This window comes from Syngnathus scovelli, chromosome 6 (genome assembly GCF_024217435.2).
Source record: "Syngnathus scovelli strain Florida chromosome 6, RoL_Ssco_1.2, whole genome shotgun sequence".
In the NCBI taxonomy this organism is placed as follows: domain Eukaryota; kingdom Metazoa; phylum Chordata; class Actinopteri; order Syngnathiformes; family Syngnathidae; genus Syngnathus; species Syngnathus scovelli.
In genome coordinates, this window is record NC_090852.1 from 15710170 (window position 1) to 15732439 (window position 22270).

The window sequence follows — 22270 nt, forward strand, 5'->3', positions numbered from 1 at the left end:
ACTATTATTATTATTAAATATTACAGAATAATTAATGCAATTGCCAATTGGGTTAATGTTGCTTTAAATTCTCCTTTGCATGTGCATGCCCGCCTGCTGCTTGTGAAGAGGAGGAGGCGGAGGTGAGAAGTTGTTCTGCAGGGAGCGTGTGTGTGTCCGTGTGTGTGTGTGTAAGGCGCACACAGAAATGCCTCCAGCAGCATCTTTCTTTACAGACTCCAGCGAGCTGCGGCACAAGCAAGCTGCTCCTCTTCATCGCTCTCCTCCTTCCGAGCAAGCGTCTCCGAAGTAACCCATTTCTATCTCCTCCCTCTTCGTCGTCATCTTCTTCCCCCTCCAGCATTCGGCGGCACTGGATGGAGAGCGGCGCCTGAAGAGAAGGAAGAGCGGTGGAGTTGCTTCGTCCATCCTCCTCCTCTTCCTCCTCCTCCTGCCTGCCGCTGCAGCAAACAGGAAAGTCCCGGTAAGAAAGCATCCTTCTATGCTTTGCTTCTCAAAAAAAAAAAAAAAAAAGCGGGGAGGAGGAGGGCTGGCGTGATTTTGCTGCACACACACACGCTGTGTCCACATATTGATCCGGTGGACTCCAGCAGGTTGCACTTAGAAGAATTCCATGTGCCGTTAAATGCCCCAAAGCACATTTCTAGCTCCGCATTTGCATGGCGTCGCAAAGTCTGGGATTTGGAGCCATAAGATGTCCTTGCTAACTAGTTTGGTGATGGGACGGCACTTTGGAATAGACGCCGACAGTGGAATCACACAAGTTAGAACACTAAACCTGCGGGAGACTTGTAGGTTTTCTTCCTAGAGGAAATGTCACCTTCAGAAAACATTTATTAACTCATGCACTGCTGAGCATCACTTGCAGCTATCTGATGATCTTGCACACTTTCTATACACACTGCCCAATAAACAGATCCTTTTTAAAGTGTTTACTATCTGCCAAACTGCTATGGAAGGCCAAAATTGCTTGAATAATACACAAATATAATACATATATATAAGTGGAGAATTGATTTAAAAATATACAAAAGGATATTCTTGTCATATAATTGTTTTACTTATTTCCACATTTATTTAGCTATTTATTTTTAAATTTATTTTTTTTATTTTTACTTCTATTTTTTTTATTTTATTTAAATTAAATATTTTTGCATTTATTTTTCAATTATATTTTTGATATTCGTTTTTATTTTTACTTTTATTTATTTTCAATTTTAGCAGTTTTGGTCCTTCATAAAATGCTTTGCGTTGACCGTAACCATTTTGTGGTTGTTTGCCGCAAGTCAAAACAAATTTGTCTGTCTGTTAGCTTGTATCTCAAAACACAAAGCACTTTCACATCAGTGACTCTTCTTGACTGCCCATGCTAATGATGCTAATGATGCTAAAGGTGAACCTGTGTGTCATGAAGTTTGTGTATGCCCCGCCTCTTCACTTAGCTGAAGCTCATTTTTTTTTTTTTCCTCCACTATCTCCAACTTCATCAGGGGATTCCCTCTCAGACACGCATAGCACCATGCTTGCAGAATTGGCCGAGGGGTTATTTAATTAAGGGAGCGGCGTCCGGTCTTCACGCAAGTATCATGTTGCAGAAAATAATCTCGGCATCGTCCGTCGGTAGTTCCTCAGGGAAGTATTTTCGGTACCTTCATTTTCTATTAATCAGGAGTAAAATTTCAAACGAGTCTCATAAAAATGTTGATGCACTCCTAAAAAAAATCTTGTCAAAAGTTATTCGCAGACATTTTCAATGTCGGCAATCGCACCAGAAGACGTATAGCTCTGTTTTATGGCTTTCAGTTCTGTGGCAAGGCCGTTAATTAGATTATGAGTCGTCTGAGCCAAACTGGAGAAGGATTTGATTGATCAGCTTTTTGTTGGAATATTCACAAGGCCTACCTCCTCACACACACACACACACACACACACACACACACACACACACACACGCAAACAAACGTGCACGCACACGCTCAGTCTTTCATTTTCCACTCAGTCTCATTGCTGCGCCGGAAAATTGAAATTTCACAAATTCCCAAAGCGCTATTGTGCTCATGTCACTTAGCGTAAGCCGATACAGTGACAAGACGTTTTTTTTTTTTTTTCTTCCTTCTCAGGCCTAAGGGCAAGTTACCAAAATATTAGCAACAGCTTTCTCAGCATGATAAAGTACAAGATAATCAATTACATTTGACTCTGAGTCTTCCATAAAAAGCTTGTCATCATGGAATAGATTCTCAAACCTGCCAAGAAGGGCCTAAAAAAAAAAAAACTCTACAATGTCACTTTTGTGAGTGAATAAAATGAAATCCTAAAAGAGACAAGAAGCCGCACACGAGCAAGCACAACAAGCCTGTCTGCTTGTGTTCTATTTCAGCTCAGCGGCTCCGCTGAGACACAGCCGGAGCGCCCACGCTGCCTCGTTTGTTTTTTGCCAAATCTCCATGAATCATCCTTCCTTCCTAACACACACGCACACACACACACACACACACACTGATCCATCACAACTACAGCCAAGCTAAGATATAACAAAGCTCAGGTCCAAACGGCACATCAGCAGCCGTCAGTGCTCTGCACTGCGTCAGCCACTTTAATTTGGCTGCACGGCTTCAGCTGACTTGACTGGTGCCCCCCCACCCCACCCCCCCCACCCCAAGGGTTACCCCCCCCATCCAATGGTATCATTAGTGTAATGCTCCAGATTCCAGTGAGCAGGGAGAAGGATGAGAAGCTTCTTGGGGGAGGAATGAGTCAGTCGATCGACAATGGATGCCCGCTATTGACTTGGTGTTGTGTTGCCTTGTTCTTCTCTGCGAGTGCATTCATCTCCTCTTGATCAATTCTCAATCTCGCTCATGTTTTGTCCAACGATATCTCGTGGCATGATTTGCACGTGGCGGGATGTCGGCACGTAATCGTTGTGTGTATTTCTCTCGTTGTTATTGTGCAATTGCAATCTTACAATGGGCACAATAAATGCTAAAAGTTTTTTTTTTCCCCCTCTCTCGTGTTCTTTATGACCGCACGTAAACATTCCCGTATACATCTGAATAGCAAGTGGAGCTAGTCGCCCTGCAAAACTCAAGATGATTATTTATAGAAGAAAAAAACCCAAATGACATTTGGGATAACGACCTCATTTATTTGTTGTAATGATGTTAGCGCTAAGCCGGCCTCTTGCGTCTGCTGCGCACGCAGATATTTTCTCTCTTCTCCATCTATGAGGAGACTTGACTGGGCCGTTTCCGTTTTTTGCACTTTCCAGGCCGGCTGCTGCACCATGTCCTCTCCTCTGAGTGGGGACATCTCAGGCTACCATCTGAGTGGTGAGTGGATACTAGAATGAATTTTTATTTTCATCTTTCTAAGCGTCTCCAACTTGCTCTATGCCGTCTTCTCAGTGGTGCGTAACCCGCCGGGCTGGGAGGTGGGCATCTACCTGGTGGGCTTCGTGGTGCTGCTGGCGGTGGCCGGGCTGAACATCTGGAAGCTGTGGAAGTCCGGTACCTTCCCTGCGCCGTCGCCCTTTCCTAATTTTGACTACAGATACCTGCAGGAAAAATATGGAACCTCCTTCGCGGAGGTCCGACAAAAGGTAGGCCAATCGCCGGTCAGGGTCGCTCGGGTCCGATTCCAAAGTGTGTGTTCTGTGTAGCGGGTGGCAGCTAACAACCACCGGCGGACGTCAACGGCGTCTAGCCGCAAGCCTAGCCTGGGCCCGGGCGACATCCCGGACGGCCTGAGGGATCTGGGCCAGCTGGAGCTGATGAGCCGCGAGCTGGACCTGAGCGGCACGGCCCAACTCAACCGCTCCATCTCCACCGACTCACTCAGCTCCATCTCGTCCATCGCTAACAACTTTGGCCACGACTTCACGGTGGGTCAGCTGGAGGTGACCCTGGAGTTCGAGCCATCGCGCCACAGCGGCCAGGGGACACTGCACATCATGGCACATCAGGGCAAGGACCTGCTGGAGAGAGAGGAGGGAGACTTCCCAGGGTGCTTCATCAGGATCTCCCTGGGTCCGGAAGAGCTCAACGTGGGAGTCACCAGGGTAAGATGGTTCCTGCACTCGTGTTACATTACCTCCACTTTAGCGTAAATCGGGTCGCTCTGAAAAACTCAATTAATTAATAGCGACTTGAGTGTAATGCATGTACTACTCTCGAGCACCACTAGGGGCGCCATGTCTGATGTGGGGTTATTTATAAAGGAAAACGACCATCCTCACTGATTTTAAGCGCTCGAGCAGCCACATCTTGGCAAAGACAGAAAATGCTGACATCAGCTAATTCCTCAGCCCCGCCCTCATTTTATTTTTAATTCTAATCATAATGCGTCTGACGCATGTCCTTCCTGTATTGTTTTCCCCGGTGCGTCACCGAGGTGTCAGTCATCGGCGGGCCCGCCTGTTTCCCATCCGCTCTGCTCAATTTTACACTCATCGGTTAGCTGTCATTTTGGCTCGCAAAGCTTCCTCCGCCCGTGCACATGCAACTACAATCTGCTGTGTACACACAAACAGCCCTGTTGTGCACAATTAGGGAGAAGTAAATAGGAGGCAAAAGTCCAAGGCTGAGCTCTGCGCCGGCACATTTGTCCAGCGTTCCCGATGCCTCCATGCTGCCCCTCATCAATAAAATCCATAAGAGCCCTCAGGTGGTCTTCCATTCAAGGCCCTCTTCTTGGTCCACGTCGGCACAAACATTGGCTTTTTACTCCGGTGTGAGATAAAATGCTATAATTACATCCTCATCCCCTCCCATGTGTGTTACTTGGTGCCGAGTAACCTGCATCACTCATTTTTATTTCATACCATGGTTTTACACAGTGGAAAATCAGTTGCTAGGCAAATAACCACAGTCGTGATGTTTTTTGTTTGTGTTTCAAGATAAAATATCGCATCGGTGGTCCTCTGGGGTCAGTTTGACCCCAAGCTGTTTTAGCTGTTAAAATCTCTCTGTCACTGTGTGTGACCGAACATTCCCACAGGTGCAGAGTTGATACATTTTATTTAGTGTATTATATTTTATTTAGAGGGGAAGCGAGTGTATGGCGACAGTTGGAAAGACTTGGTGTGGTCAGTGATGTTGAGAAGTAAATTTGAGAAGATTTGTATGAAAACTTCAAGAAATATTAATTCTAATTTAAAGGTTTGACCTGATGGTGGCTCACTGATCTTTATGGGGTTATTTATGTATTCCACAAGTAAACAAAGAGCCTTTTCACAAAAACTTGTGTAACACAATTCTGTAAATTATTTTCTGAAGGCAAATGTGTCAAATGACCACATTTGTTTGTATATTTGAGAACGATGGGGTGGGGGGGGGTAAACAAACTGGAATGACCTCGTATATTATCGGTGGCCTGTAGATGGCAGTATTACGCCCAAGCTACATCTAAATTGCCGCAATTAAATATCGAAGAAGAAAGCTAGCCAAATGCGGCAAAGCTAAACATGCAAGAAGATATAATATACACGCTTAAAAACTTTTCCCAGCTGGACTACCAGTCCCAACTGGATTTAATTGAGCGAGGAAGACCAATGCCGGAGATTCGAGACGTGCCTCCGAAAACATGTCGCTCGTTTCGAAGTGAGTGGTACACGCGCAAGGACTGGCTTTGCGGCTGCCCTGCACGATGTCGCCTCTTCTGTTTCCCCTGCTTACTCTTCTCCGGTCGTGACAACGTGTGGACAGAAAATGGATATTTTGACATGAAAAATTTGCACAGAAATCTCAGCAAACACGAAAGGTCCGCTTCCCACATCCATAGCCAGATCGCTTTGAAAAACTTCGGGACATCGACGATAGATGTCGCTGCGGACGAGCAGCGCAGACTCGATGTTAGCGTCCACAATGCCAAAGTTAAAGAAAATCGAGAGATTTTAAAGCACCTGATTAAAGCAACCTGCTTCCTTGCTAAACAAGGGTTACCGTTTGGCGCAAACTATGTGGAACTTTTACATGCATTTGCTGAGAACGATGAGAATTTAGCAAGACATTTGGAGACGCCCACTGTGTTTCCTGGCTTGTCAGACACAATGCAGAAGAATTTAATCGAAGCAGTCGCCGATGTCATTAGAAGTGATATTAAAAAGGAGATTAACGCAGCAAAGTTCGTTGCCGTGGAGGTCAACGAGACAACAAACGACGCAGACGAAGCGCAAATATCTGTCCTTTTGCGCTATGTGGTTACAAGTGAAGCTGGGTGTGAAGTGAAGGAGGCGTTTTTGGGCTGCCATGACAGACGAGCTCCTGATGTTGCAGACTACGTCTTGGGAGTGTTGGAGAACTATGATTGCGTTTGGAAGCTTGTCGCTCAGACGTATGAAGTACCTGCTGTGACGTCATCGATGTTGCAGGAGAAACTGCAAGAAAAAATACCCGAAGCTATGCACTTGGATGCACACAAGCCTGAACTCCTTTTAGTGCAGTCAGCAAAAGGCTTGCCTGCGTGTAAAAGCTTTTTAAAAACCGTGGAAGGACTTGGGAATTTTTTTAGTAAGTCCACAAAGCGCAGCGGCTTGCTGGATGATGTGGTGAGGCGACGTTTGCCGGGAGCGGCGCCCATCCGATGGAGTTCCGATTCCTCATTGTTTAAGACAATAAGCAGGCATCAAGATGATCTTCGCAATGTGTTCCGCATCATGAGTGAAGATCCTGACAGCTGGGACAATGATACTCTATTGCTGGCGACCGGATACGACGAGTGGCTGTCAAAAGCCTCCACGTGTTTTTTAATCAATACTTATGAGTACGTTGCCAAGGAAACAGATGAACTTTTTCAAGGGCTTCAAAATAACACGATGGACTCTGAACATTGTTGCGAACGAATCCGCGACACGATGGAACGAGTCGAACGCAGGAAACCAAAGTTTGACATTTTCTATGAGCAATTTGAGCAAAAATGCACCACGCTAGGCCTGACGGACGGTGAAAGGAAAGCAAGCAAGCAATCTGTCAGAGATGAAAGGAAATTAATGTATGATCATATTCTAGATAACGTCAGCGTCCAAATTAGAAACATATTGGATCGTTTTGGTGAGCTTGCGTTTCTCGGTTTAGTCGATTGTTCAAAATTTTGCGATATGATACAGATGTGCTCTTTTGAAGCCAAACTGCGGAGCCTGTCGAAATACGAACGGTTCTTTGACATTGCGAGACTAAAAGCCGATCTGATCGGATTGACTACATCAAAAACAGTAAGGGACGAATGTCAAACTCCAGAACAGCTTCTCATTTTTTTGGCCAAAAATGATTTGATCCAGACTGTACCAGAGGCGACAAAGCTACTCCAGCTCGTCCTCACTTTGCCTGCTACGAGAGCATCCGATGAAGAGTCAGTCTCTAATTTAAAACGACTCAAACCATTCTCACGCAATGGCATGGATCCAGGAAGACATTGCTCGCTGGCGACCATCGCGATGGAAACCAAGAGACTTTCCAAGCTGAAACAAAAAGGAGACTTTTATAATCGAATTACGGAGATGTTTGTTCAAAGGGACCGGCGCATGGACTTTATCTACAAGTGAAGGTAAAATGATGTCAGGCTGGTAATCTAATGACAAATGTGATATTCCTGATCCTAACCATTCACCCATAAACTTGACCACGTCTTCTCGGCGCCACCTCCAGGCAAAAACCCACCACGATCAATCAAGCACATTCTTTTCCCCCAACAGGTGCAGACAAACGCGTTCACCGTCATCTTCGACGAGAGGTTCTCTGTGGCGATCGACGTGTGCGCCCTGGACGAGTGCAGCCTCCGATTCGCCGCTTTCGGCATCGACAGCGACGAAAGGAACATCAGCGCCGGTGTGGCTGACCTCAAGCTGTCAGATCTGGACCTCACCGTCAGACCCTTCAACGCTTGGCTCTACCTCCAGGATGTCAACAAAGTGAGTCTTATTAGAATGATCATCACTGTGCTTGTGTTTTAACCATTAACCTAAATATATAAATATACTGTGTGTTTGTAGGTGTATTAAAATAATATATCGTAATAGTCATTGTGTTTCAACATGTTCAGAGTGTTTCAGTTTTGGCAGGAACTGCTTCCAAACTCGCATGTCGTGTGTGACTGGACTCGTTTTAGGCAGCAGATGCGGTCGGGGAGATTCTGCTATCTCTCAGCTACTTGCCCACGGCGGAGCGCCTCACGGTGGTGGTGGCCAAGTGTAAGAACTTGTTGTGGACCAACGGCAAGAACACTGCAGGTCGTACGCACTTGCAATTTCTTCTTTTTCTATATAAACAAGCGTTATTATTTTTCTCCTCGCCGTTTAATGAATTCCGTACAAGCTTCTGCCTCGGTGCTTTTTCAGTGTTAATTAGCCGTTCGTTGTTATTAACTGTAATTAGATGTGTAATTTAAAAGTCTTCATCAAATGAAATGTGTTTGAAAATTAGAGCAATGTCATTAGCATTTGAAGCTAATTCGATTGCATGCGCCCACGTGCGGCTCATTTAGAATTGTAACGCCGACCGTCCCTCGTTGCAGACCCGTTCGTCAAAGTTTACCTCCTGCAAGACGGACGCAAGATAAGCAAGAAGAAGACTTCCACTAAGAGGGACGACACCAACCCCATTTTCAACGAGGCCATGATCTTCTCCGTGCCCTCCCTCGTCCTGCAGGTCCGACACTTGCCAACTGATAGCAAGTGCTGAGTCATGCTTGCATAACACCCCTCCCCCCCCCTTTTTTTTTTTTTTTTTTTTAACGTCCCTGCAGGAGCTCTCACTGCGGGTCACTGTCGCTGAGGCATCCGACGACGGGCGGGGCGAGAACCTGGGTCATGTGATCATCGGTCCAGAGGCCGGTGGCATGGGGATCACTCACTGGAACCAAATGCTGGCCACGCTGAGGAAGCCCGTGTCCATGTGGCACCCACTGCGCAGGGTCTGAAGTCAAACGCTGACACCACACGCAAGAGCTACATTTTGGTGATCTCGGTTAGCTGCAAAATATGACAAACAGATCTCAGTATGCCAGTGGCAGGCCATGCAATCGGGACCTGGGACTGAATGCACTTCTAAACAACTATCATGTCACAATACTTAAGAAAAATGAAGAAATTCTAAGTACAGTGAACCCCGACAAAAATCTGCCATGCATCCAACAATTCCCAGGTGATCTATTTGCAGATATATCCGAATCGAACGTCCGGTAGAGTATGATCAGCGCGTTGTCGTCATGTTGCGCTGTTTTGTTATTCTTGCAGTAGTAGACCCGCTGGCATTATTAAATGGTGTTTCTCCCTGTCAATTGTGACAAACGTAAATTTACATTTTAGTTTGTTGACATTTTCTGAACATTTTAGTCATTTTCCTAACCGGTCACATGCATAGTCCACTTTTGACTGCATTCTCACATTTGAAATAACTCCAGAAATATTTAGCACCACGACCACTTGACATTAAATTATATTTCTGTATGTGCCAAATAAGAGCAATATTTTCCATTTCCATCCAGCAATTCTGTTCGCCTCCTCCATGACCATGCATGAAGCTCTAATGCTCGGAGCGCCAGCTTGTGTAAATGCTTTTTGAAATAAAAGCAATTCAACTGAAGCAGTTTTGACATTGACCTACTTTTTAACTTCACAGTGATGGTAACTTGACAAATGATTCAATCCCCTGACAGGACAATTGTTTTTATTAAAAAATTACCACAGAAAAATAAAATCTAAATATTTTTTTTAGAAACCAGCTGGTTAGCCATAAAGTTTATCCATCAAGTTAAACATCTACACAAGAACAACTGAGCTAGCGAACTATCTGGTAAAACAGCTCAGGAGCATAGTTTAATCGAGGCCAGATAAATTATTGAATTCACTCAAGATTACGTTATGTCATATTTATTTTTCTTATGGTCCCGAAAGTAGGTCAACATCTTGCACGGCAGCCAATCAGAAGAGAGGAAACCGGAGGAGGCGGGGTTAAATCGAGCAAAGTCCGGAAACGTAACAGAAATATATTGCCAGACTGGGAGGAAACCGTAAAGTTAAAAAGTTGTTTGTATCAAGAAGAAGCTCGGCGATCACCTGTCGAAATGGCTGACAGCAGAGACAAAGCAAGTGATCAAATGAAGCTATGGCAGCAAGCTCGAAGCTCCCAGGTTCGTACGAGGGCGAAGTAAGAGGTCATGTGGGGCTAACTAGCTTAATGTTATCACAACATTGTTATCAATAAACAAAATACAGCGCTGGTACGTGCACTATTTTTTATCAGTGAATACCATGTTGCTTAGCGTTTGTCTTAATTTGCATGTATGCTCGCTATTTGTTGTTATTCGGAAATAAAAAGCCAACAAAAAATAGCTTTGCTCTCATGCTAGTAGTTGAAAAGTAACGCAGGAATTCATTCAGACCGGACTTCAACCTTGGTCATTATATAAACAGAGCAAACATCTGATTGTTATTGGAGAACGTCCACTTATCTTGCACTCGACAAAATCTCAATACATAAAAAAAAATCTAAAGCTAATACCAAAATGAATCAAACTAAAATGGAGCACAATAATTTCACATTGGTTTTGAGCAAACATTAGCAGCAAAGTGACATTTTAGGCCAATGCCGTGTGCTTCAGAAACCAGAGCCGCTGACCACAGGCAGCGGAATTCCCATCGGAGACAAGCTGAACCTGCAGACAGCTGGACCGAGGGGCCCCCTCCTGGTCCAGGATGTGGTCTTCACCGACGAGATGGCCCACTTCGACCGTGAGCGTATCCCCGAGCGTGTGGTGCACGCCAAAGGGGCAGGTGAGGTATTTGTCATCATCATCTCCATTTAAAACCACTGTTGCTCCTCCCGTGTGTGGAGGAACCGTAGATGTATGCTCATAATCATTTTCACGACTTGAATGTGAATAAAGGAAGATTTTTGTGCGCACAGGAGCGTTTGGCTACTTTGAGGTGACGCACGACATTAGCCGCTACTGCAAGGCCAAAGTCTTTGAGCATGTCGGCAAAGTGACGCCCGTCGCTGCCCGCTTCTCCACTGTGGGTGAGTTGAGAACAATCGAGTACAGCAAAAGCTTTTGTTTTTCTAGTTTGTTGTTTAGAATTAGCAGGACAGCCCAAATTGTGATTTTTTTTTTAAGGCTGTGTAATGCTGTGTAATGTGCATTACTACCACCTAAAGGATGGGAGTGGAACTCCTTTTCTAGACAAACTTTGAATATTGAATTCTGCTGTGTTCCAGCGGGAGAATCCGGCTCAGCAGACACCGTGCGAGACCCTCGAGGCTTTGCCGTCAAGTTTTACACAGATGAGGGCAACTGGGACCTGACGGGCAACAACACGCCCGTTTTTTTCATTAGGGACGCCATGCTGGTGAGTCTTCCACACCAAGGTAACAGTGCTTTGTTGTAACACACCACAAGAGCATTTCAGACACCAGCAATTTTTCTTCAGCAATGGAAGACTGCTGTTGACCGCTGATGTTTTGCAGTTCCCGTCCTTCGTCCACACGCAGAAGCGCAACCCTCAGACGCACATGAAGGACCCAGATATGGTGTGGGACTTCTTCAGCCTGAGGCCCGAGAGTCTGCACCAGGTCAGCCGTGTGTGCGAGATGCAAAAAATGATTCCAACGTGCATCAAAATAATGCAATTATTCTTCTCTTTAACCTTTAATATCACAGCTGCCTGCATTCTATTTGTAATGTTTTATTTTTTTATTTTTTACTATGCAGGTGTCCTTCCTGTTCAGCGATCGGGGTTTGCCGGACGGCTTCCGCCACATGAATGGCTACGGCTCGCACACCTTCAAGCTGGTCAATGCTGCTGGAGAGCCCGTGTACTGCAAGTTCCACTTCAAGGTCACGCCTGGTCTTCATCTAAAAGATCCGAATCTTTGTGTTCAAAAGTCTATCATCCCGAAACATGTCCACTTGAAGCGTCGACCTCGCGAAGCGCGGCGCTGATGATGCTCATATGATGTCTTTCCAGACGGACCAGGGCATCAAGAACATGCCCATAGAGGAGGCAGACCGCCTGGTCGCCACCAACCCGGATTATGCCATCGGAGACCTCTTCAACAACATCGCCAACGGCAACTTCCCCTCTTGGACTTTCTACATCCAGGTCATGACCTTCGAGCAGGCCGAGAACTTCCGTTTCAACCCCTTTGACCTCACCAAGGTACAAATGCCCTTCAAACTCATCCGTCAGCTTTAAAAAGGCAAATTTACAATCAGTCCCGTCTGGCTTTCAGGTGTGGCCGCATCGGGAATACCCGCTGATCCCGGTGGGCAAAATGGTCCTGAACAGGAACCCGCTCAACTACTTTGCCGAGGTGGAGCAGATAGCTTTCGACCCCAGCAACATGCCGCCGGGCATCGAGGCCAGCCCCGACAAGATGCTGCAGGTACGAAAAACTTTTTGGGACAATTAATAGTGAAACAAGAAATCTTCAAACAGCACACGAGAAATATCACTTTTCCATATCCAACATGGCGGCCGACGCGCATGTATAAATAGTCTCCATTTCTCTCCGCCTCAGGGTCGCCTCTTCTCCTACCCGGATACTCATCGGCACCGGCTGGGCGCCAACTACCTGCACATCCCCGTGAACTGCCCCTACAGGGCCCGAGTGGCCAACTACCAGCGTGATGGCCCCATGTGCTTCACCGACAACCACGGTCGGGACGACGGACAAGCCGAGAGAGCTTTTAGTAAATCCCTGACATCGGCAAATGCGGCGCGGCTCATGCTACATGTTCTGCCTGTCCTCCAGCTGGCGCTCCAAACTACTACCCCAACAGCTTCAGCGCACCGGATACTCAGCCTCATTTTACGGAGACGTCCTTCAAGGTGTCCCCCGACGTGGCGCGCTACAACAGCCACGATGAAGACAACGTCACCCAGGTAACCGTTTTGTCGGAGCTGGCTGGTGAGAAATACTGTAGTAGGACAAAAAAAAGAAATGAGCTTTTTCTTGCAGGTTCGCGCCTTCTTCACTCAGGTGCTGAACGAAGAGGAGCGTCGGAGGCTTTGTCAGAACATGGCGAGCTCCCTGAAGGGGGCGCAGCTCTTCATCCAAAAGCGCATGGTAAGCAAAATTCCACATAGTAGATAGAGTTTTTTTTTTTTTTTTTTCTTTTTTTTTTTTTTTGGGTCGACTCTGAAATTGTGTGCCGTGTTCATCAGGTGGAGAACTTGAAAGCCGTCCATCCAGATTATGCAAACGGGGTTCAGAACTTTCTGAACAAGTACAACGCGGAAGCCCAGAAGGTAAAAAAAACAACAACACTGGGATTCTGCTTTTCCACTTTGTCAATCCAGAATATCATTTGATCTTGTAAACATCTCAAAATATTCTTTGTTTATCAATGGTCTGCCATGACTTCATCAATGACTTGACGTGGCTTTTCTGGCTCTTTTTCTGCTAGAACGCTACTCATGTGTACAGCCGTCCCGAAGTGTCGGCCGTCGCCGCTGCATCCAAGATGTGAACGCACGCACGTCCACCGGAAGCTCGGTTCCGTCCTGCAGTCATAGTAAAAGCTGCAAGAAACAACAAATTGCAAACCAACCATATGCTAGCAAAACTTCAAAGATGTCATCTCAAAAATAATGACCGTAATCTGCCAGTTTTCAGCTTTGGAAAAAAATCTTCCCATTTTCATTTTGTTGGATCTGTGCCTCAATGAACAGGAATGATTGTTGTTGATTTATGCCAACAGTGCTAACGTTAGCCAACGCATAACGCCATATCTGCAATAAGCTCCGCCCTTTTATGGGAAGCAACCCAAAATGCTGTGAAGAAATATTCTCGTAGGAAAAGTATTAATTTTTCTGATGTTTTCTTTTGATTTCACACCCGACTTAACTGCTGCCATTAATGACTCCCTTGCTGGAAAATACTTCATTGAACAATGCGTTCACAATTACAGCACAGTGCCTTGTGCGTGTGTCCGTTCACATGTCGCAATTACATTTCCAAGTGTTAGACAGGTTAAAGAGGAAGTCAACCCCAAATCTTTACATGCCCCCTTTAGTCTAAGCACAGCATTATGATTAAAACAGCAATTTTCTGAAGCTGAGCTGTGACTGGTTGGGACTTTAGCCCTGGAAACTGTGATGTCATTTGTAGTTGACAGCAAGTGGCGAAATGGCCGCTTGGATTGTTTCATTCATATTCCAAACAAAGTGTTCATCAGAACACTGATTTTCCAGTCGTTGGGTTGCACAGAACATAATATGGAGTTGACTTTGTCTTTAAAGAAAATTGGGTCATTTTGTGTGTATTTGTAAAGACGCCTTTAATTAAAACTCCTAGGTTGTGATATAACATTGCTTTGGTTAATAAAACGCTTAGCAGCAACTTATTTTTGTAATTATTAGACAGAGTTTATTCAGCACTTGATCCGGAGAGGACCGTTCGTAGCCACCTCCGCATGTTTCTATTTGTCAACGTGCTACAAGACTACTCACTGATGGGTGGCCGTAATAGCCACCACGTAGCTCCGCCCCTGGATTTGGTCCGACGATCAGTCATCATTACAGACCACATTTGCAAGAAGAATACTTCCATGTCATAAATGTTAAGCAGTCAAATGGAAAACAGGAAGGACTGCAGTAAATTGCTCTTTATTGTAGGGGATACAGGAAGGACCGCAGTGAATTGCCATTTATTGCGGGGATGTATTATTTCACATTATGTTTACTTGTCGAAAAGGGAAGCGGATGGAAGCGATTCTGTTTATCGAGTCCCGTTCCGAAGTTAATAATCTACTGGTTAGTACTAATCTATAAGTATGTCTTCTGGTGTCGAGCTGGCAGCGTCAGCAGAGTGGCGCAGCGGAAGCGTGCTGGGCCCATAACCCAGAGGTCGATGGATCGAAACCATCCTCTGCTAATATTATTTTAGGGGTACTTTCTGTTACTATATTTTGAGTGTCCCAATATTAAATGTTAACGTTGCACATCAAAACACTGTTTAGTTAATTTCGATGCAGCAGCGTCAGCAGAGTGGCGCAGCGGAAGCGTGCTGGGCCCATAACCCAGAGGTCGATGGATCGAAACCATCCTCTGCTAATTTTATTTTAGGGGTACTTTCTGTTACTATATTTTGAGTGTCCCAATATTAAATGTTAACGTTGCACATCAAAACACTATTCAGTTAATTTCGATGAAGCAACGTCAGCAGAGTGGCGCAGCGGAAGCGTGCTGGGCCCATAACCCAGAGGTCGATGGATCGAAACCATCCTCTGCTAATTTTATTTTAGGGGTACTTTCTGTTACTATATTTTGAGTGTCCCAATATTAAATGTTAACGTTGCACATCAAAACACTATTCAGTTAATTTCGATGCAGAAGCGTCAGCAGAGTGGCGCAGCGGAAGCGTGCTGGGCCCATAACCCAGAGGTCGATGGATCGAAACCATCCTCTGCTAATTTTATTTTAGGGGTACTTTCTGTTACCCGCGTTCCAATATGTTTTCCAAGTTACCCTTGTTAAACACACCTGCGTGGGGGGGTGGACGATTCGTTGAACGATTCATTTGAACGAATCTTTTGAGTGAACTGATTCTAAAGATTCAGTTCACTTAAAAGAACTGGACATCATTAGTATGGGCGGACGACCTGGAAGAGAAAGCCAGAACAATTTGTGGATCAGGTGCGCTCAAGCCTCAACTCCAAGTGTAAGTGACAAAGAAAATTGTTTGCTGCGGAAACTTGATTGCTGGAATGGGATGGCACGTATTCGTCTATGTTTCACTGCTATGTTGAAGTCACTGGACCTAGAGGTGCATTACCAGTTGAACTAGCCAAATACATTTGCAGTAACTTTAGTTTCTACTCATACAGAGGAGGCATACTTTGAACTGAGGCCACTCAAGATCCATATAATGAAAAAATATTGTTAATGTGATAACTGCATCTGCAGAATGCAAAAATTCGTGCAATAATTGCATGTGAAATTGTGTGCTGATATTGACCAATTAGATGGAATCTTAAATCCGCATTGGCATCCAATTAGGGATTTAATTACTAACACTAAGTAACTTAATTAGATATCAATGCACTGGCCTTCTTATCATAAAACAAAATATGTGTGCTTACATGGCCTTTCAGAATCCGAACAAAGTACTGGCAATATTTGGGTTTTGAAAGTGTGATTGCATAAAATCTGAAATGTGCGTGTGTATTTTACGCGAAACGTTACTTCAAACGTAACCTTGACTGTTCATCAAAGTAATTCACAATGTTTCCTATTGGGAAATTTGTTTCGAAAGGAGAACCAGTTTCACAATGCATTGTGTTCACAATGTTCCTTTCCCGCTACTCCATTTCCTCTCACCTACAAAACGTTCACTTAAAAAGGAAATGTAGGAAACGTGCTTTTGACTTGAACTTAGAGACAACATGAAGCCGGCAGCTAGCCCAGCCGCGGCGGTCTCCACGCAGGCCGCGACTTCCGATGGGGCCCGTGACCAGCCCGCCGGTTCTGCCGTAGTCCTGGTCGATACGGAGGATGAGAGCATGGAGCCGCCGCCGCGCGACTACATCATCTTGTCGCTCTTCTCTTTTGTCTACATGGGGAATCCTTTCTGCTTGGGACTAGTGGCGCTCATCTTCTCCATCAAGGTGAGATTGTCAGTTTTTTATTTTTCTCTTTTTCTTGTATTTATGTTGAGAGTCATTTGCTTTAGAAATATGTAATGTTTGGAATACATATCTGGAATCTTAAATACATATCTTAAATGTTTTAATATATTTTTGTATTATATTATTTGTATTATATATTTTATAATTATATTCAAGGACAGTGTGTGGCAAATATTTATAAGTACCACCACAAAATATACTTTACGAGCCAGGTACCACCGACGTGTCCAATGTTAGAATACAGTCGCGTAGTAGGCCTATGTGTTTATCGCAAATAAGCAGAGGTTTTCTTCCTACTAACTATGTTTAAGATTAATAACCGGTGTAACATTATGAACAGTTTTAATAGTAATGTGCTACTAGCCGCCTACCACCTAAGTCTTGTAATGGAAATAATTATTTTTAATTGCAAGTCATTTAAATTATATAATACCGTTTTTTTTTTTTTTTAATGTGAAATTGAATATTTTTGTTTGTGATTTCAGGCCAGAGACCGGAAATTGTTGGGAGACATGGAGGGAGCTCAAAAGCACGCCTATACTGCTAAAAGATTCAACCTCCTTGCCTTGTGCTTTTTCGGCCTTTCTATCTTCGTTATGGTCCTTGTATATGCTTTCTTGGTTTCTAATGCAAAACGCCGCCGCGTGTAAATTTCAAGGTTGTCACCTCACCTTATATGTCCAATAAACATGTTTGTATGTTTGAAACGTGGATAAGCCACAAACACTCGCTCATTTTTTATTTCATTTTGTATTCTTAAATGTTTATTTATTAACCTCCTGTTAGTTCTGTTGCTACAGGGGTTGGCCCATACCTTTTTTGAAAGAAAGGTGGTGTTAAATGTGTTTCGTAAATATTGAAAAATATTACCATGTCTATGCTAGTTCTTTTTTTTAGACATTTAACCTTAAGCTATCTTTGTCTGCTCATCGACGAGCTTGTGTTTACTATTGATGTCGAACATACACTTCAGTAAGTATAACAAACATAGCCGTCATTAAAAAAACACCATCGTACTAAACATTAATATTTACTTGCTATTTTAAAAATACTAACTAAAGTGACCACGGTGTGTGCAAATACCACGTTATATGAAGTTGACAGTAACTGGCCAGCAGGGGGTGGTGTTGCTAATCTCTAATTTCATCTGTTTGTTTTGTATCGTAAATTTGACATCTATAATATTTTGGAATTGGTCATGTTACCTGAATTATTGAGTTTTGTTGAGGTATTTCGTTGAATAACAGATCAGACAGAGTCAAGAGATTTTCTAATTGTTTGAATCATTCCTCCCATCTGACCCCCACCTGCTCATTAAACCTGTAAAAAAAAAAGAAAAAAAATCCATCTTCTCTCTGGAAGTTTTCTGCTTGTGCTGTTTTTAGGCTCTGTCAGGGTGACCACATAATGACAGAGCTGGCGTATATGAAAGAACCATGCCCAGTCGCCTCCCTTTTCACTGGCCCATATAAAAGCTCTTGCTCGGGGGGGCTCCTTTCCACTGAATCTCCTCGCTCGCTTCCCTAAAAGCCAAACATCAACCAGGACTCAGTTGCCCCGACCATGGACAACCTTTCGTACCACCATTCGTACAATTACCCCTCCGACTGCACCCCGCTCACCAACTGCAAGTCTGCCCGGAAACCAGCCGGCTCCACCGCGGTCAACATGGGCAACGTGGGCGAGAACCCACCTCGGGACTACATCTTTTGGTCTCTGTGCAACACCATGTATGTGAACTTCTGCTGCCTGGGATTCATGGCGCTCCTGTATTCCATCAAGGTAATCCCCACCACCATACCTTCACTACTGTAAATATGCTGGCACGTGAAGAAAAATTCATTTTATTGAGGACTGGCATGTTCCCCATCTTTTTGGATTAATTAAACTAATATTGAGTTGATTTTTCTTTTTAATTCAACAAACAAGAAGATTGCAGTTCCAGGTCGTCCAGATCTTGTCACTGAAGCTCAGTTTGATCAGATGAGAGTCATCGTGATAGCTGTTGTGTCGCCAAAATCAGGCCTTCTAAACACAAGAAATGGAGCCAAAAAGAAGAAACTACAGCGTGTACAGAAGTTTTTCATGCACCAGCAGCAGACTGGCCAGGAGTCCCTAATTAAAGATGTTGGGCGGCTTCATCCGGGTGGTTAAAAATGGCGTAATTGCCATGTTCTTGGTGGGCGAGTGCTCAAGAGAAATTAGAGAGGGAGGAAGAAGACGACGACGAAGCTTGGGTTACTCCTAAATTAAACAGCTGTATCATCCTTGAACCTGACAGCTTTGAAAAGAGCAGCAGTTCAGAAAGCCTAAACCCAGAACTACATCTGTAGGAGCAGGACACTAGTCCTAAACCAAAAACCGAAATTCATGTCGCTGGCGCTAGCCCCAACCCAAGTCCTACTGTTAGCCTCAAACTTAATCTTAGCTCTGACCCTAAGCCAGAAGCCAGACCTGACTGCTTATCTGTAGAAGCATCCCATGAGCCCCAACTTTAATCTTAACCAAATCAAAACCTAAAACAATAGTTTTAAAACAAAGCCCAACCCCAGATCTGTGTTATAGCATTATGCTAGGATATAGCTAACATAGCCAGTTAGCTATAAATAGTTATATAATCTGTACTCCAAAATTGGACTTGGATTGAATTACTTTCCACTTCTCCTCAAACTACAGATTAATAATGTTTTTTTGTTGTTGACCCAATTAGGCCCGTGATCAGAAGACGCAGGGTAACTTGCAGCTGGCCCAGGAGTGCTCGGATAAAGCCAAGTGGTACAACATCCTGGCAGCGGGCTGGAACCTTCTGATTCCTCTCCTGGCCGTGGCCCTGCTGGTGCTCCTGCTGGTCCACCTGGGCTCCTCTCAGGGTTCCTTCGACTTCCTCGGAGAGGACGGCCTACAGAATTTCCTGAAACTCTTCAGCTGGTAGACGGACCGGACAAAACGAGCAAGGCAAATTTTTTTTACCGATTTTGATTTGAAGGGGAAGTGACGCCGTGGTGTGATCGGAAGGCAGTCTAGCGTGCTGCAGGTCTAGTTTTGTGCTGAGCTCAGCAGCTTTTTCATGATTCTATTTGGCTAGCGATGCGGCAGTACTACAATTCACAGCGAACCTCCCCCATTGGTGGGGAATTGGGACGAAGCCCTGCCACAAATTACGAAAATCTACCAGTAATTTTCCACACAAAAAATTATATGTAAACAATGCCTCAAGATGGCGACAAAGTACATTTTTCTTTTAAACGAAGTGAAGCTCACACCTCAGAGAAACATGAACAGCAACATTGCAAAAAAATTCCGGACAAATTTGGATCTGTGACCGAAACCCAAAGTTTGAGCTATTGTCGCATTCCTTTAGTGTCGTAAATTTGGAAGCTGCCGTTCTTGAAATATGTTATATATATTTATTGTATTTATGCAGCCCCGTCCGTCGTCTATGAATTTCCTTCCCACAACTGAATCCAATTATCGCTTTTGAAACATCTTTAGTCGTGACAACAAATAGCCGTTGATGGAAGCCAAAGATTTGTTTTTGTGATAAATTAAGGACGGGGCAACAATCTCTTTCAGCCTTAAAGATATATTACAGTTTTGCTAGCATGAGTTTGTATTTTAAAGAGACGAAACCGATTTAAGTAAGGAATCATTTTAGGTAGAAAAAGGAAATCCAGAAGTCGCAACCATGCTCAAATTATTGTCATGTATTCATTGAGATAGCATCTCCGGGTATCGCCAACAAATGAAGTCTGACACATGCAAAAGATTTCTCAAAATGTTAAATTAATAGCTGATTTAATTCAATTAGCTGTCTTCAAAAGAAAAAGTAAATACATTGGATTGTTTTTTAGACATTTAGATCGGTTGAGTAAGAATTGGCTCAGAATTTGTGTCGATTTTTTGAGGATACCCTGGATGCATTATATTATCTTTTTTTTTTTGGTCCTTTTTCTTGTTAACTTTTAATAAATCCACAAAATTCAGTGCAATGCTGAACAAAATGTTTTATATGCTGTATTTTTATTATTATTTTCATACGTTTTACACAATTTATACATTATATATATTTTTACATAATTTTAACATATATAATTTTCAAAAGTTTTTTATTATATATAATTTTCAACACTTTTTTTTTTTTTTAATAACTGTTGCTGCTTCTTGTCCCGTGCCTTTCCTTCCTTTCCAACTGGACTGGGCTGGATGTAAAGTTCTTGCGGTTCTGCTCATGTACCTACACCCAGCTTTGCTTTGCTTTCCAACTGCCACTTACACGAATCCGGGAACGTTTTCATTCCGCTCTCGCTTCCCTTTCATCCCGGCTGCGTCCAAATGTGGAGCTATACATTATACATAGGTGTCAGCTGCTCAAAAATGACATCACGCGATATTCCGGACAGCCACGGTGACCCGTTTGCTTGAAATGTGATGTGTCGTGGCAATTTAGTAATTTGTTTTCTCCCCTCCATACTTTTTTACAATCTGCATTTTTTTTACTATAGTTTTTTTTCCCTACAAAACTGCTTGTCAAGGTAATTTAATTTCTATGTCGGGTTGCATGTCCAGCTGTTTCTGCTAAGGTGGACCGTGTTACAACCTGGGCGTCCTTCTGGTTCGACCTCCCAGCGTTCAACTCCTATTAGACCACCTCTCTTGAGCTGCCCTCTTTATTTATACACGAGCAAATGACAGCTTCGGGCCTGCAACTTTCTATTTTGCCCTTTTGCGGCGGCGGGAAAATTGTTGCAGATGTCTGGCATGAGGAGAATTACAGGCTTGCAGCTGGAAGAAGGCAGCGTGTTCAAATGTTGCTTCTGGGTGTTGTCCGCTAACATTTGGGGCAAAAATATACATGACTTGCTTTTTTTTTTTTTTTTTTTTTAACATTCTCTAACATGAATCAAAATATAATAAGTGGATGGTGAGTAGAAAAATGTAAAGACTGATTGAAAACAACTTTTGCTGTATTTTATGTCGCTCACTCCACACAGCTGAAGGTCAACACACTCAGTGAAAATTTTTTGCAATATTTTTTTGCATTAACTGTTTTCTTTTTTCTTGCTGAGCTAGTGATTTTATTATTAGTTGTTTTTTTATCTTCGCAGAGGACAAAGAATGCATATTTGTGTCTTATCTTTCAACATGTGTTGCTTCACCTTTTGTGTTCCAGAAATTTGTATCTTAAAAATCGCCAACAAACCACAATAATATTCACCAAACTTTTACAGCAAACCACTTTCACAGTGTCAAACAAAGGTTAAACATTTTGAGCTTCACAAAGGCAGTAATCTTAATAGATTTGGAATTTAGATATGATTATTTTTAGCAGGTGTACCTAATGCAGTGGCTCTCTTTCCCCGCCCCGTTTCTTCTTCTCAAAAGTTCCCTTGTTGCAGCATTTCAATGAAAGGGCCCATTCAATTGATTCTTTAAAAAAAAAAAAAAAAGTCTCGCTGCACAATCATTCCTATTGTTCATGAGACATTTTCCTCTTCCCTTTTTCCGTATTTTAACATCTTGCAGAGCACTCACACAGCCGGAGTCATTTGATCTAATCCAAATGGAGCTGTTTAAACAAGTCACATGCTCCTTTCCTCATTTTTATCATTAAACCCTAAACTAACACGCCCCCCTGTCCACCATTGAT

At 43.7% G+C, this 22270-nt stretch overlaps 4 protein-coding genes across 4 annotated transcripts; all 4 read left to right on the forward strand.

Moving 5' to 3' along the window:
- The first annotated feature begins 120 nt into the window (after window positions 1-120).
- On the forward strand, window positions 121-9578 carry syt12 (synaptotagmin XII). Its single transcript, XM_049722574.2, has 8 exons — window positions 121-463; window positions 3272-3332; window positions 3408-3601; window positions 3662-4060; window positions 7691-7906; window positions 8104-8224; window positions 8509-8642; window positions 8740-9578. The coding sequence occupies exons 2-8, from the start codon at window positions 3287-3289 to the stop codon at window positions 8911-8913; spliced, it is 1284 nt and encodes a 427-aa protein (XP_049578531.1). The 5' UTR covers window positions 121-463; window positions 3272-3286; the 3' UTR covers window positions 8914-9578.
- A 360-nt stretch (window positions 9579-9938) lies between these two features.
- Window positions 9939-14336, forward strand: cat (catalase). The gene is made up of 13 exons (XM_049722590.2): window positions 9939-10125; window positions 10597-10768; window positions 10902-11012; window positions 11211-11341; window positions 11460-11564; window positions 11704-11829; window positions 11960-12151; window positions 12225-12377; window positions 12513-12651; window positions 12747-12877; window positions 12954-13061; window positions 13160-13243; window positions 13402-14336. Exons 1-13 carry the CDS (start codon window positions 10060-10062, stop codon window positions 13462-13464), a joined length of 1581 nt encoding a protein of 526 aa, XP_049578547.1. The 5' UTR covers window positions 9939-10059; the 3' UTR covers window positions 13465-14336.
- Window positions 14337-15500: 1164 nt separating this feature from the next.
- Window positions 15501-17347, forward strand: LOC125970386 (dispanin subfamily A member 2b). Its single transcript, XM_049722611.1, has 3 exons — window positions 15501-15656; window positions 16374-16602; window positions 17109-17347. Exons 2-3 carry the CDS (start codon window positions 16381-16383, stop codon window positions 17271-17273), a joined length of 387 nt encoding a protein of 128 aa, XP_049578568.1. The 5' UTR covers window positions 15501-15656; window positions 16374-16380; the 3' UTR covers window positions 17274-17347.
- A 758-nt stretch (window positions 17348-18105) lies between these two features.
- Window positions 18106-22248, forward strand: LOC125970385 (interferon-induced transmembrane protein 5-like). The gene is made up of 2 exons (XM_049722610.2): window positions 18106-18405; window positions 19334-22248. Exons 1-2 carry the CDS (start codon window positions 18187-18189, stop codon window positions 19553-19555), a joined length of 441 nt encoding a protein of 146 aa, XP_049578567.1. The 5' UTR covers window positions 18106-18186; the 3' UTR covers window positions 19556-22248.
- The last annotated feature ends 22 nt before the right edge of the window (window positions 22249-22270 follow it).

Coding starts and splice junctions, on each gene's coding strand:
- syt12 (XM_049722574.2), top strand. CDS start 3,287: ATGTCCTCTCCTCTGAGTGGGGACATCTCAGGCTACCATCTGAGTG. Junction 3,333..3,407: donor CTCAGGCTACCATCTGAGTG/GTGAGTGGATAC, acceptor CCGTCTTCTCAG/TGGTGCGTAACCCGCCGGGC. Junction 8,643..8,739: donor TGCCCTCCCTCGTCCTGCAG/GTCCGACACTTG, acceptor ACGTCCCTGCAG/GAGCTCTCACTGCGGGTCAC.
- cat (XM_049722590.2), top strand. CDS start 10,060: ATGGCTGACAGCAGAGACAAAGCAAGTGATCAAATGAAGCTATGGCAG. Junction 10,126..10,596: donor AGCAAGCTCGAAGCTCCCAG/GTTCGTACGAGG, acceptor CGTGTGCTTCAG/AAACCAGAGCCGCTGACCAC. Junction 10,769..10,901: donor GGTGCACGCCAAAGGGGCAG/GTGAGGTATTTG, acceptor TTGTGCGCACAG/GAGCGTTTGGCTACTTTGAG.
- LOC125970386 (XM_049722611.1), top strand. CDS start 16,381: ATGAAGCCGGCAGCTAGCCCAGCCGCGGCGGTCTCCACGCAGGCCGCG. Junction 16,603..17,108: donor CGCTCATCTTCTCCATCAAG/GTGAGATTGTCA, acceptor TTGTGATTTCAG/GCCAGAGACCGGAAATTGTT.
- LOC125970385 (XM_049722610.2), top strand. CDS start 18,187: ATGGACAACCTTTCGTACCACCATTCGTACAATTACCCCTCCGACTGC. Junction 18,406..19,333: donor CGCTCCTGTATTCCATCAAG/GTAATCCCCACC, acceptor TGACCCAATTAG/GCCCGTGATCAGAAGACGCA.